General features: G+C 38.7%; 1 protein-coding gene across 1 annotated transcript; it reads left to right on the top strand.

Moving 5' to 3' along the window:
- The first annotated feature begins 441 nt into the window (after positions 1–441).
- LOC117098000 (DNA-directed RNA polymerases I and III subunit RPAC2-like) lies at positions 442–1,141 on the top strand. The gene has a single exon (XM_033236533.1). It carries the CDS (start codon positions 527–529, stop codon positions 926–928), a length of 402 nt encoding a protein of 133 aa, XP_033092424.1. The 5' UTR covers positions 442–526; the 3' UTR covers positions 929–1,141.
- Positions 1,142–15,744: the final 14,603 nt, after the last annotated feature.

The raw sequence follows: 15,744 nt of genomic DNA, 5'->3' as shown, positions 1-15,744 counted from the left end.
TGGGTTTTTAATTTATTATTATTGCCATGGTTACCTTCAGTGCATCATCAGCTTCAAATTCCTCTGGCATTATCTTTCACTTTTTATTAATAAAATTGAGTTGCTTGCCATTTCTAAACCAATTACTAGCAAGGAAAATGGAATTACCATGACTGATTTAGACTAGCAAGTGGGAGTAATTCCCTGAGTCCATGGATGGGTCCAGATTCCCAGCAGCATTTAGCTATCCAGTTTCCTAAGAATGCCATGGTTTTGTTAGTAAAGAGAAAGAGAGAAATGACTATTAGGTATACAGTCAACTTTGAAGTTTATGCCCAGACTAAAGCATGGTGACTTTTGTAGATCACCTTAACTCTTATGTTTACAACTGCATGTCTGGCCTTAAGAACTTGCCACTCTGATGACAAGATAGAGAGCTAAACCTAAATAAGAAGTTTTCTCCCTGCTTCACCTCCATTACCTCACATTATGGGACAGAGCCCCTGATCCACCAGCACCACCTGAGGGTCCAGAAACTACCCCAGCGATGGAAGAGGACCAGGAGTTGGAGAGAAAAATATCTGGTTTGAAGACCTCAATGACTGAAGGTGAGAGGAAGACAGCCCTAGGAATGGTCCAGGCAACTGGAACAGATAGACACTGTGTGACATTTGTATTGCACGAGGAAGACCATACCCTAGGAAATTCTCTACATTACATGATCATGAAGAACCCAGAAGTGGAATTTTGTGGTTACACTACTACCCATCCTTCAGAGAGCAAAATTAATTTACGCATTCAGACTAGAGGTACCCTTCCAGGTGTTGAGCCATTTCAGAGAGGCCTGAATGAACTCATGAATGTCTGCCAACATGTGCTTGACAAGTTTGAGGCCAGCATAAAGGACTATAAGGATCAAAAAGCAAGCAGAAATGAATCCACATTCTAGTCCCTTATGCAGTATACAAGGAGAACTGTCCTCTAGGATATTCTCTTCCTGATGGTGCAGAACCCAGAATTAGAAGTTTGTGGTTACAGCATACTCTGTCCTTCAGAAAGGTGTGATTCTAGCTGTTGACCCCTCGCAACTGTTGGAATCTCTGCAAGAACCTCTGTATTCTTCTAATAAATTCCCTCTTTTATTTAAAAAAAAAAAAAAAAAGTTTTGCAGAACCCAGGCCCATTTATATTTCTTACTCTAAAATGCCACCTTGTAATATCTGGTCCAGCTGTGTCCTTGAATATATGCTGAAGTCACAGATTCTTCTACAGTATATTGGACTGGGTGATGGTGAAAAGGGAGATTTGGTTTATGCTTTTCCTAGAATAGTAGCTCTCAAACTCTAATGATGCATCTGCGCAATCACTCTCTTCCTGGCATATTCTCAAAATAAAAATAACTAACATTCACATATTTACCAATCATGAAACTCTTTTGCATATTAAGCTCCCCCAAACACAACAACAACAAATGAGCCAGCTAACAATCAACTGCCCACGTTATTTATACCAAAACATCCTGCCTCTAATTTGTTGTACCTTCATCATCTAGGTGATGTCACCCTTTCCTTTTATTGATCCTTCTCTTTAAGTTTTTTTCCCAACATGTGCCTAGTACCTTCCTAATATTTATGGTTATTGAATCAGAATTTCTTAAAGTGCTCCAAATTATTTTCCCCATGATTCTTATTAAAGTTACTGTCTTAGTCCATTTTCTCTTGTTATAGCAGAATACCACAAGTTGGGTAATGTAAAAAACATGAAAGTTTATTTAGCTCCTGACTCTGGAGGCTGGGAAGTCTAAGAGCATGGTGTCAACATCTGCTGAGGGCCTTTTGCTGCATTGTAACATGGAAGAAGGCATCACATGGCAAGAAGGCAAAAGCAAGAGAGCCAGAGACAGCTTACTTTTATAACAGCCATTCTCAAACGGAGCCACTTCCGTGATGATAAACCCACTCCCATTGATAGTAACATTAATCCATTAATGAGTGCAGAGGGATTACGTTTTCAACACATGAATTTTTGCGGGACACATTCAAACATTACAAATTCCTATTTATGAGTGCCCTGGCTTCAAGCTATTTGTAAGGAGGGAAATTCTTCTTCCCGACTCACATCAAGATGAAAATTATTGACAAAATGTAGTGATTGGATCAAAAATGAATTAGGTGTTTTCTTATATCTTTGTAAATGATTCAAACTTGAATTAGGTATTATTTTACTGCAAGGTTTGTGAGAAAACATAAAATTCTACTGTACATAATCAGGTAAAATGCAATCACCACTTTGTCTTCTAAAGTCTAAAATAGTTTTTAATTGATAGTGATTATGGAAAACATACATTGTTATTATAATAGATGTCTTAGTTTATATCATGCTTACATTTACTTAAAATGGAATATTTCAAAGAAAAAATACAATTAGGCTTAAATTTTCTATTATTTACTTCCATGACTGTATGTGTCCTGCAATTGTCAAAATGTTCTGTGGCTTTCGGGATGCAGCAGAGGAAAATTGAGGCTATGCCTTTGTCAAATGACATTAGTCCATAAAATACCCACAGTTCCTTATATTTCTTTTAATATTTTGTGACACATTATGGAGATATAGACTGCTACACAGTTTCCCTTCAGCAAGGATTTAGATGAAAAGCTGCTCTATCTATCTATGAAGGCAGTCCCCAGTTCTCAAACATTATTTGTACATTAATCTCATCAAAGAAAAATTTGAACTTTATGAGACCTTTTCAGAAACCTCAAAGGTTATCAATGTCTTTAAAAAGATAATAAGGGGCTGAGCGCAGTGACTCACGCCTGTAATCCCAACACTGGGGGGACAAAATGGGTGAACTGCAGAGCTCAGGAGTTTGAGACTAGCCTGGGTGTTTTAACATGGTGAAACCCTGTCTCTATCAGCAATTCCAAAATTAGCTGGGTGTCATGGCACCCATCTGTGCTCCCAGCTACTCAGAGGCTGAGGTGGGAGGATCATTGAAGCCCAGAAGTTGAGGCTGCAGTGAGCAGTCACTGTACCACTGCATGTCAGCCTGGGTGACAGAGTGAGACCCTGTCTCAAAAAAAAAAGAAAAGAAAAGAAAAAAAAGATAAAGATAAGATGGGGGTGGTGAAGGAAGATCTTTGCCAGGAAACAAGAAATACCCTGGGGCACAAATATTTGGTATCCTCTCCTCGCAAACCATATTGGTCTAATATCGTACTATCTCTCATCTAACCAACCAACAAAAATAGTCTCTGAATGATCTTGATTCCACTCTTGAGCTTCCATGTCTGCTCTCCACACTGAAGTCAGAGAGGTCTTTAAACATTTTTAGATGACATAAATGATATGATATAACATTTTATTTTTACTACTTTTACTATTTTACTACTCTAGCCTTCTTTCTGCTACATGAGCACATCAATCTGATTCTAACTTCAGGGACATTTCACTGCCACTCCCTTAACCTAGAATTCTATTTATGCTTTTTATGTTTAATTTTTGTGAGTACTATAAATATATATGTGTATATACATATATATATTTATTTATTTATGGGGTAGATGAGATGTCGTGACACAGGCATGCAATGCATAATAATCACATCATGGAAAATGGGGTGTCCATCTCCTTAAATATTTATCACTGTGTTACAAACAATCCAGTTATACTCTTTTAGTTATTTTTGAAATGTACAATTAAATTATTATTGAGTATAGTCATCCTGTTGTGCTATTGAATAGCAGATCTTATTCACTCTATTTTACACTCATTAACCATCCCCAACTCCCCTCCATCCCCATCACCTCACCCTTCCACTACCCTTCACAGCCTCTGATAATGATCCTTCTACTCTCTATCTCCATGAGTTCAATTGTTTTTATTTTTAGATCCCATAAATAAGTGAGAACATATGATGTTAGACTTTCTGTGTCTGGCTTAATTAACTTCACAGAAAAATCTCCAGTTCCATCTATGTCGTTGCAAATGACAGAATGTCATTCTTTTTATGACTGAATAGTACTCCATTGTGTTGATAAGTGAAAAAGTTCAGCCGAATTAAATTTAAAGGAGTTTAATAGAGCAACAAACAATTTGCGAATTGAGCAGCCTCCAGAGCTAGAGTAGGCTCTGAGACGCCAGTGCAGTCATGTGGTAGAAGAAGATTTATGGACAGGAAAAGAAAGTGACTTACAGAAAATGAAAATGAGGTACAGAAACAGCTGGATTGGTTACAGCTTGGCTTTTGCCTCATTTAAACATGAGTTGAACAGTTGGCTACATTTGATTGGCTAAAAGTTGGTGATTGGCACAAGTGTAGGCTATGATGTATTTACACCTCCACTTGTTCACAATGTACAGAAAAGCCTTTAGATTGAAATTAAAATATGTAAGGAGGCAGCTTTAGGCTAAATTTGATTGAGCAATTCTTCCCTTTTGGTCATCTTCTCAATTTTGAGAGACTGACCAAAACTGTAGTCATTGCTGTCACTATCACCATTGTAAATGTATTTATTTGGTCTTGAAACCCTCTTGGAAACAGTAGAACAGTGGGTTTTGCAAGGTGGGAACAAAGACTTCAGGCTATTTTTTTTTAAGGGTTAGAGTAGAAGGTACCTCCTTATGCTGGAATGTCTTGTTAACAGGATAAAACAAACAAACAAGGAAACAAAAAACAGGACCTGGTATGTTCTGGATATGTGTTGTCTTCAAGTCTCAGTGTGACTATGTCACATTTAACATGAGTGACTCCATTTTGGTTTGGTCTGACCCACTGGGGCCTAGTGCATTACCTCAGTCCAAAACAATAGCCTCCCATAATTTTGTTTAAAAATTCCCCCCTTTTGGTCAGGTTCTCACTTAGGCAAAAGTGTGTCCAAAACTTAAAGTCTTAGCAGCACTCTCAGTTACCATCATTTTGGGTTTTTGGTCTCAGCATGTCATTCACAGGGTACAGTGCTCTCATGGTCTCACATTTCCTTCAGCTCTTGTCATTCCAGTTAAAGAGAGACCATTTAATATTTTGGAGATGGCTGCATGCAAACATTTAAAACTTTTGAGAGAATATAGTGCACCAGGGAGACTACTGTTATGACTATCAGGAGGATAACACCAAGAGTTTGGAGTATGCACCTTAGCCAGGATCCCCATAAACCAAACCACCTAAAATTAAATAGATCAGAGAATTAGCTAGATAAACAGTCTACTTGCTTAACTAAGCAGTCTCTTAGTTTATCCCCTACAACTGAATCTCTATAATCTACATTTGATGTATGTCTCCATAGACCACAAGTGCCAGCAGCTGCACAGATACTTCTGTTTAGCCAGTAAGTAATCTAGAGCAAATATATTTTTACCATAACTTTCACAAGAGATTTTAAAGTCTGTTATGTATCATGGCCTTTCCAGTAGAATCTTCTATAGAGCATATAATGGGGTATTCATTTATAATCATTATCTCTTTTACTCCAAACTGTGGAACAAAGGACCTAACAAACGAAGCCCTTCTAGAAGAGTGAAGGCCTCCTGACAATGTTCTCTTTAACCCATGGTGTGGGTAAAGAGGAGTGAACCAACGTTTTGTTTCTGACTGATTATGGGGCACTAAATCTCCCGTTACAGTTTCTTACTTATGCTGAGTCTTCCTCTTTCATCTATCAAGTGTAAGGTTATCTATGTATAAGGCTGGCTGCAAAATCCTTCACAAATGAGAGTATACCCCATGAGTGCACATGATGGATCCCCTTTTCACTTCTATTTTCCATAGAGGCATAAACAAGGAAAAAAGTATTCAAAGATAAGAGTCTCATGACACTAGAAGTCTTAATCCATGATCCTGGGAAATGCTGTTCACATCAAGGATGCCATCATTTGGAGAGAGAAACATCCCTGATTAGCTTTACCTTAAGGAAATTTTGAAGTTCCAAGAGTGTGGAGGGAGCCTTCTTAGGGATTGTAAGATTATGAACCCAAGGTTCAAGGTCTTAAAGTTTTGCTGCAGTGTGGATGGCAAGGGCAGTCTTTCTCATATGTTCTCAGAAGATCCAATCTTCAGGTTCTGGATTGTGAGTCCTCAGTCAGTGAATCATCAAAAGCTTTCTTTACCTGGGGAAAATACACCATGGCATAATGATCTACTGTCATAACATCAGCCCCATGGGAAAACTTTTATATGACCAGAAAATATGCATTGAAAGTCACAATTGAATGAGACACTTCTGTAAATGTTTAAACGGCCCATCAGGTAGCTAAATGTACCTGAAACTGTCTTCCCAGGAATATGGCTTTCACAAACCAAACATTGGTCTTAAACTAATTTAGCAATTTAGAAGTTATCATACCAACATATACTTAATCTGGATAATTTTATCTTTTCTATGATGAGTCATGGAATATGGAACTTTTAATAACAAAAGCTTTAAGGACTCAGGAAGGACAAAGTGTCCATCCTGGTTCTTCATGAGCCCATGTTTAACATTAACTTCTGCCCTTTTGAATACTGGTTATTTCTCCAATTTAGGTGCATAGCACTGATAACTGATGGGTTATCATAGGTAATTTGACTTAGACCATGGAGTTTATTTAAATTATATATATAAACAATTTCAGTATTGGCTGATTTAGCATGAAAATCTGGCAATGTATTTACTTTGTATTCAATTAATTTTTGTGCTACTCGGGTTAGCAGTTTTATAAAGTAGTCAGTCTTTTTTATTAAAATTCCAGGAATTTTTACCCACTTCAAATGATCTGATTCTAAATTTACCAGAAACCCGTATTCTAGCAATCTTTTCAGGATCCTTTCCATTCTTTCGTGAAACTCCTGAAAGACACCACATTCTAGGATTTTGCATGCTTAAAGTTTTCAAAAACTGCATCAGCATTAAGCAATTAGCTGTGGAAATGACTTTAAATAGTCACAGTTAAAGATACAATGGACAAGGAAATTTGGTTATTTCTGTGGTCAACAATAACTTAACCATAATTATGATTGATGGATATACTCAAACATATTAGAATTTTAGAAATCCCATAAAATTTTGGAATGTAGATTAACATTCATTAAAATATAACCTGACAAAAATTAAACATTATTTTTTTATTTTGACAATACTTTCCATGTAACTTAACATGTCATATAATCCTGTTTACCTCTCTTTTTGATGTTTCAGGGGAACTCTGTAGCATCCCAAAGTTAGAGGTCACAAAAGACAATTCGGAAGCTGAAATTTGATTTGGGGAAGGCTGTCAATATGTTAGTGCTTTAGAACACTTGATATTATAAAATAGAGTTCCAGGTCACCATAAGTCATTCATTTAGCCAAAATTATGACTCAAAAATTTTAGAAAGGCAAAACTCATTGACAGAGGGAAGACTTAGCTTTCCAAACAATCTGTCTCTTGTCTTTCTCTTATTTTTCCTGCAGTTTATTCAAAAGACAAATAAAAATATTACATTGCCCTTTAATATTACATTAAAATCTTGTTCAAAAAAGAAAGCCCAATCTCACTCTTGCATTAGTGTACCATTAATGTCAACCGCAATCTTTAATAAAACCTTATAGAAAAATCTATTCAATCTTAATCAGTTTGATCATGAGGTGAAATACTCATAAATGTTTTATAACGCTTTAAAAATAAAAGCACATCAGTGCTCTAAGAAAACCCTGTTGTGCTATTATTCCAATGTTCAATTTATGAGAAAACTGGATAATACATATTTAAATATAGCCAATATGTTCACACCCAGAGTATTTTTTTTTTTTTACAAAATTGTTCACAAACCTTTTAAAACTTTATCAAACCTTCAGCTTTATTCTATTTAACTTAAAACAATCCTTTATCCCTTTAATCTAGGCAAAAAATCTACATTCCCATGTCTTCTTAAAATCTTTTACCAAAAGCACATTTCACTTTCCTCACACACCTTGCATGTAAAACTGTTTTTTCAGTAGTCTCAATTACACGGTACAATGTTAACTCTTAGCAATTTTTATTTTTGTTGAAAAACCTGGTAAGTAATTTTAATTATGTACTAGATGTGGAGCCTAGAACACCAAACAGAAGTGCAAATAAAGTCTGACTCTTTCCAGCATAGCCAGGGCATTTGGCTAACTCCACATGTCTCCGTACTTTACCTAGATTCTAATTCCCAGGGTTCCTTGAGGAAAACAAAGGTTTTTTCCAAAGCCTGTGGTGTCTTTTTTTTCCCAAGGAGTTCCCAGCCATTAGAAATGATCTTGGGTCCTCTCATATGGGCATCAAGAGTGGGAAGACGACAACATTGAGAAAAACAATTCAGTTGACTGAGAATAAAAAGACCTTTTTTTTCTAGAAAAACACCACCCAAGAAGAGAAAAAAATATATGACGGTCTTCTAAATATATATATATATGGTCTTTTATATATATATATATATATACACACATACACACACACACACATACATAAAATCTTGGATATCCACTTTTAATTAAACTGACTTTTAACTATTGCCCTCTTACTATGAGACTAGCCAGACCAAATGGCCAATATTTCTGGTTTGGAATTTTACCAAAAGTAACCTCCCAGGTTCTCAGAGAAAAGAAAATTCAAGACAGAAAGTCAGAAGTTGTTCATGGAGAGGAAGAAAATCAATAAATGACAAAAGTCACAGGATATCAAACCAGAAAGGACTCATTCTTTAAGCCAGGAATTACCTCAGAACCTGGGCACAATTGTGAAGAAATAAAGCTTTAGCTACTGAGTCTAGTGTAGTCAATTTTGAGCTTGCAAAGTCTTTTAACTGTTCAAGATAATTTTTAAAGCTAACTATGACATGAATCCCCAGATTCCTGTTCCCTGGATGGCAGAGACCAAGAGAAAGTACTGTCTTGTGGTTACAAGGTCAAGCTCCCAAGGACATAAACAAGATGAGAGGGAAACCTCATCTAGTTTCAAGGATCTGCAGCAAAGTTAGTAACTGATAAGTTTGCTGGGCTGGCTTAAACAGCCAGCTTACAGGGGTCCTAATCCCACATTCTATTCTATGGTACCCCTCTTTATGACAGAAGGACACAGAAAGAAAATTCATAGCACAAAGTACACTAGATTTGCTTCAGCTTAAGTGAGGTACAGTAACAGCTGGATTTGTTACAGCTCAGCATTTGCCTCATTTGAACATGATTCAAACAGTTGGCTCCATTTGATTGACCAAATCTCAGTGACTGGCACAAATGTAAGCTACAATCTGTTTACACCTTCATTTATTACAGTTCCTGATGTACAGAAAAACCTTTAGGCCTGATATGATTTGGTTGTGTCTCCACCCAAATCTCACTTTAAATTGTAGCTCCCATAATTCCTTTGTGTTGTGGGAGGGATCCAGTAGAAGATAATTGAATCATGGAGGCAGTTCCCCCCCTACTGTTCTCATGGTAGTGAACAAGTCTCAAGAGATCTGATGGTTTTATAAGGGGTTTCTCCTTTCACTTGGCTCTCATTCTTTCCTTGCCTGCTGCCATGTAAGACTGCCTTTCATCTTCCATCATAATTTTGAGGCCTCACCAGCCACATGGAACTGTGAGTCCATTAAAGCAGTCTTGAGTATACTAGTCTTGGGTATGTATTTATTAGCAGCATGAAATTGACTAACACAAGGCAGAACTTAAAATATGTAAGCAGACAGATTTAGGCTAAACTTGATTTAACAGTATATGTGTACCACACTTTCTACCACATTTTCTTTATCCATTCATCTGTTGATGGACACTTAGGTAGCTTCCAAATGTTCGCTATCATGAGCAGTCCTGCAACAAACATGGGAGTGCAGATATCTCTTTGATATACTGGTTTCTTTTATTTGGGGTATATATCCAGCAGTAGAATTGCTGGATCACATGGTAGCTCTACTTTTATTTTTTCAGGAACCTTCAAATGTACTATATTGTGGTTGTACTAATTTACATTTCCACCAACAGTGTACAGGATTCCCTGTACAGGATTCTCTTCACATCCTTGACAGAATTTGTTATTGCCTGTCTTTTGGATATAAACAATTTTAACTAGGGTGATATGAAATCTCATTGTATTTTTAATTTGCATTATTCTGATGATCAGTGATGTTGAGCACCTTTTCATATACCTGTTTGCTATTTGTTTGTCTTGAGAAATTTCTATTCAGATCTTTTGCCCACTTTTAAATCAGATTATTAGATTTTTTTCCATTGAATTATTTGAACTCCTTATATGTTCTGGTTATTAATCTCTTGTAAGGTGGGTAGCTTACAAATATTTTCTCCCATTCTGTCGGTGTCTCTTCATTTTGTTGATTGTTTCCTTTGCTATACAGAAGCTTTTTAACTTGATGTGATTACATGTGTAAAATTTAGCTTTGGTTGCCTATACCTGTGGGATATTACTTAACAAATTTTTTTTCCTGCCAGTTCACTGCCTTGGAGAGTTTTTCCAATGTTTTCTTTTAGTAGTTTCATAGCTTGATGTTGTTGATTTCAGCATTTAATCCATTTTTATTTGATTTTTTTATATGGCAAGAGATATGGGTCTAGTTTCATTCTTCTGTATATGGATATCCAATTTCCTAGCACCATTTATTGAAGAGATTGTTTTTCCCCCAGTGTATGTTTTTGGTACTGTTGTCAAAAATGAGTTCATTATAGGTGAATGGATTTGTTTCTGGGTTTTCTATTCTGTTCCTTTGGTCTATGTATCTATTGTTATGCCAGGACCATGCTGTTTTGGTTACTATAACTCTGTAGTATAATTTAAAGTCAGGTAATGTGATTCCTCCAGTTGTGTTCTTTGGCTTAGGATAACTTTGGCTATTCTGGGTCTTTTGTAATTCCATATAAATTTTAGGACTGTGTTTTCTATTTCTGTGAAGAATGTCACTGATATTTTGATAGGTATTGCATTAAATCTGTAGACATCCTCGGGTAGTATGGACATTTTAATAATGATGATATTGCCAGTTCATAAATATGGAATATCTTTTAATTATTTGTGTCCTTTTCAACTTCTTTCAACAATGTTTTATAATTTTCATCATAGAGAGCATTCACTTCTTTGCGTTAGTTTATTCCTAGGTATTTTATTTTATTCATACCTATCGTAAATGACCTCACTCAGCTTTTGCTTGTTTGAGAAAGTCTTTATCTCTCCTTCATTTCTGTAGAATAGCTTTGGTGGGTGGAGTATTCTTGATTGGCAGTTTTTTTTTTTTTCCTTCAGCACTTTGAATATATCACCTCACTCCCCACTGCCCTGTAAGATCTCTGATATAGTTTGAATGTGTGTTGCCACCCTAATCCCATACTAAAATATACCTCCCAATATTGGGGATGGGACGTAGTGGGAGGTAATTGGATCATGGGGTTGGATTTCTCTGATTTCTCTTGAATGGTTTAGCACCATCCCCTTGATACTGTCCTTATGATAATGAGTTGTTGCGAGATCTGATCACTTAAAAGCGTGCAGCACTTCCCCCTCACTCTCATGCTTCTACTTTTGCCGTGACATGCATGCTCTCCCTTTGCCTTTCACCATGATTAGAAGCTTCTTGAGGCCTCCCCAGAATCAGATGTCAGCATGCTTCCTGTATGGGCTGTGAAGCCATGAGCCAATAAAACCTCTTTTCTTAATAAATTATGCAGTCTCAGGTATTTCTTTTTAGCAATATGAGAATGGATTAAAATTTATCTGCTCATAAATTTGCTGCAAGCCTTATTAAAATTTTCTTATATGTGACATGCTTCCTTCAGGATCATTTTTTGGTTTTGATTTCTGACAGTTTAATTATAATACATCTTAGCGTAGCCTTGTTTGGATTGATTCTCACTGGAGGCCTTTGATCTTCCTGTGACCTGGATACGTATATCTTCCCTTACATCTGGAAATTTCTCTGTTATTATTACTTTAAATACACTTTCTGGCCTTTGTCACTTTTCTTGTTCTTAAACTCCTATAATTTGAATATTTTCTCTCTTAATGCTGTCCCATAAATCCTGTATTTTTTAAATTCCTTTTTTTTCCCCCTCTGACAGTATATTTTCAAATCAATCTGTCTTGGAGTTTACAGGTTCTTTCCTCTGGTAAATCAAACCTGCTGTAGATGCTCTCTGTTGGATTTTTTATTCCATTTATTATATTTTTTCAGATCCAGAATTTCTTTTTTAAGATATAATTTTAATCTCTGTTAATTTTTTTGTTTCGGTCTGTTTTATTCTATTGAATAGTTTCCATGTATTTTCTTGAAGTTTGCTAAGCTTTCTTAAGATGATTATTTGATTTTTTTGTCTGTGTGAGACAGTTCATACATCTCTATTTCTTTAAGATCCACTATTGGGAAATTATTGTTTTCTTTTGGTAATAATATGTCTTTTTGATTTTTAGTTTTCCTTATTGCCTTACACTGATGTCTTTGCATTTGATGAAACAGTTACCTCTTCCAGATTTTACAGGCTAGTTTTGATGTGGAATGACCATTGCCTACAGGGGCATATGAGGGTACTTGATGGGTATGGTGCAGCAGCTCTGGCACCACTGAGGGTGCAGCTGTGTAGTCTCTGTGCAGCTTTGACAGCTGAAATTGGTGTTGACAAAGACTGTAGGGATCCTCAGAAGCTAAGGATGTGGATGGCCACAGTGGCACTGAGGGTTGTTGGGGTCTTAGGGGATGACAGATGTTAAGATCCTTCCAATCTCTTTTCCTTCTACTGGGGAAGCTGTGGCTGAGGGGATTCTTCTTGGCACTGGGTCTGGCTTGTGGACTCACTTTTGGTGGCCACGGCATCAGTATCTCATGAGTGGTGCCCACGAGGTGCCACCAAACTGAGGCCTGAAGCATAGGCAATGTGGAGGCACTGGAGCAGTAACGGCATTTGTGTCCAGGGTAGAGGCACCCCTGCTGCCATGTTGGTAACAGTATGCAAGGCATAGCTGCTTATGAAGCAGCTGGGATCCAAGAACAAGGAGCACAGGCATGAGAAGAGTTACAGTGATTCAAAGGTCAGGGTAGGACCTACCTCTCTATGGCAGCTGAGCTAGTGAATAGACCATGGCCATGCTCAGAGAGACTGTGGCTCTAGGTCCCAGAGTGCAAACCAGTTCACTACAGGGATGGCTCCAGGGTCTAAGGTGTGGGGGACACACTGTACGCACAGAGCCCAGGTCTGGAATGTGGGCAGTCACAGGCAGCTGTGGCTCAGGGGTCAGGGCATGCACAGGATTGGGAGAGATGATAGCCCCTTTCCTGAAGTGGCTCAGCAGTAGCAGCTTCTAGGTGGAGGCTGGGGCGGGGTGCAACCATGCCTTCCTTTCTAGGGTTCCCTAGCAGGAATGGTCATTTTTTACCTCAGTGGCAGAAGGTGCTGCTGTCCTTTTCAGAGGGGTCACTGAGGACCATAGTAGTTCCCACCACATGGCTGATACAAAGAGCTTTTATTTTTCTTCTTTGTTTCAAGCCATTTCCTGGCATATCACGTGTGCCAATCTCACACATGCGTATGGTATTTGTCCTTAAAAGAGTCCTTATGGTGGTAAAACTGCAGACTTTGGCAAGGTCACAATCATTGGACACTACCAGGAAAATCCTTCAATACATTTATTATGCTAAGTAAGAATGAGAATAGGGAAGGGTGAAATGGAAGACAAAAAGGAAAACTCCAAAGGGTGGCTGGCAAGATGGTTGAATAGGAACACCTCTTGTCTGCAGCTACCAGCAAGATCAATGCAGAAGGTAGGTGATCTCTGCATTTCCAACTGAAGTACCAGCTCATCTCATTGGGGCTGGTTAGACAGTGGGTACAGCCCATGGATGGTGAGCTGAAGCAAGGTGGGGTGTTGCCTCACCCAGGAAGTGCAAGGGGCCAGGGAAGTCCCTCCCCTAGCCAAGCGAAGTCGTGAGGGACTGTGCCATGAGGAACTGTGTGTTCTGGCCCAGATACTATGCTTTTCCCGTGGTCTTAGCCCACCACAGACCAGGAGATTCCCTCAGGCGCCCATGCCACCAGGGCCCTGGGTTTCAAGCACAAAACTGGGGAGCCATTTGGGCAGACAATGAGCTAGCAGCAGGATTTTTAATTTACACCCCAGTGGCATCTGGCATATCAGTGAGAGAGAATCATTTACACCACTGGAAAGGGGGCTGAAGCCAGGGAGCCAGGTGGTCGAGCTCAGTGGAGATCCCAACCCCACGGAGCCCAGAAAGATAAGATCCGCTGGCTTAAAATTCTTGCTGCCAGCACAGCACTCTGAAGTCAACCTAGGACACTTGTCTACTGAGGTTCAGTAGACAATTTTCCCCTCACAGTGTAAACAAAGCCATTGTTAAGTTCAAACTGGGCATACCCCACTGCAGAAAAGCTGCTGTAGCCAGACTGCCTCTCTAGATTCCTCCTCTCTGGGCAGGGTATCTCTGAAAGAAAGGCAGCAGCCCCAGTCAGGGGCTGACAGATAAAACTCTCATCTCCCTGGGACAGGGCACCTGGGGGAAGAGGCAGCTTCAGCAGACTTAAACGTTCTTGCCTGCCAGCTCTGAAGAGAGCAGTGGATCTCCCAGCACAGTGCTTGAGCACTGCTAAGGAACAGGCTGCCTCTCAAGTGTTTCCCTGATCCCCAGGCCTCCTGACTGGAAGAAATCTCACATCAGAGGTAGACAGATAACTGATACAGGAGAGCTCCAGCTGGCATCTGGCAGGTGACCCTCTGGGATGAAGCTTCCAGAGGAAGAAATAGGCAGAAACCTTTGCTGCTCTGCAGCCTCTGCTGGTAATACCCAGGCAAACAGGGTCTGCAGTGGGCCTCCAGCAAACTCCAGCAGACCTGCAACAGAGGGATCTGTTGGAAGGAATACTAACAAACAGAAAGGAATAGCATCAACATCAGCAACAGGGACGTCCACACAGAAACCCCATTTGAAGGTCACCAATGTCAAATAACAAAGGTAGATAAATCCACAAAGATGAGGAAAAGCACACAAAAAGGCTGAAAACTACAAAAACCAGAATGCCTCTTCTCCCCCAAAGCATCACAACTCCTCGCCAGCAAGGGAAAAAAACTGGAGAGAGAATGAATTTGATGAATTGACAGAAGTAGACTTCAGAAGGTGGGTAATAACGAACTCCTCTGAGTTAAAGGAGCATGTTCTAACTCAATTCAAGGAAGCTAAGGACCTTGAGAAAAGGTTAGAGGAATTGCTAACTAAAATAACCAGTTTAGAGAAGAACATAAATGACCTGATGGAGCTGAAAATCACAGCATGAGAACTTTGTGAAACATACACACGTATCAATAGCCAAATCAATCAAGCACAAGAAAGGATATCAGAGGTTGAAGAGCAACTTAATGAAATAAAGCAGGAAGAAAATATTAGAGAAACAAGAGAATGAAAAGGAATGAACAAAGCCTCCAAGAAATATGGGACTATGAAAAGACCAAACCTATATTTGATTGGTGTACCTGAAAGTGACAGGGAGAATGGAACCAAGTTAGAAAACACTCTTCAGGGTATTATCCAGGAGAACTTCCCCAACCTAGTAAGATAGGCCAACATTCAATTCAGGAAATAGAGAGAACACCACAAAGATACTCCTCGAGAAGAGCAGTCCCAAGGCACATAATCATCAGATTCACCAATGTTGAAATGTAGGAAAAAAATATAAAGAGCAGTCAGAGAGAAAGGTAGTGTTACCCACAAAGGGGAGCCCACCAGACTAACAGCGAATCTCTCTGAAGAAGCTCCACAAGCCAGAAGAGAGTGGGGTCCCA

This window comes from Trachypithecus francoisi, unplaced genomic scaffold (assembly GCF_009764315.1).
Source record: "Trachypithecus francoisi isolate TF-2019V2 unplaced genomic scaffold, Tfra_2.0 Lachesis_group15, whole genome shotgun sequence".
Classification (NCBI taxonomy): domain Eukaryota; kingdom Metazoa; phylum Chordata; class Mammalia; order Primates; family Cercopithecidae; genus Trachypithecus; species Trachypithecus francoisi.
The sequence above is the reverse complement of the archived record's forward strand: the minus strand, read 5'-3'. Positions and strand labels throughout refer to the sequence as shown.

Bases quoted from the DNA above. Each gene is read 5' to 3' on its own strand.
- LOC117098000 (XM_033236533.1), top strand. From the start codon at position 527: ATGGAAGAGGACCAGGAGTTGGAGAGAAAAATATCTGGTTTGAAGACC.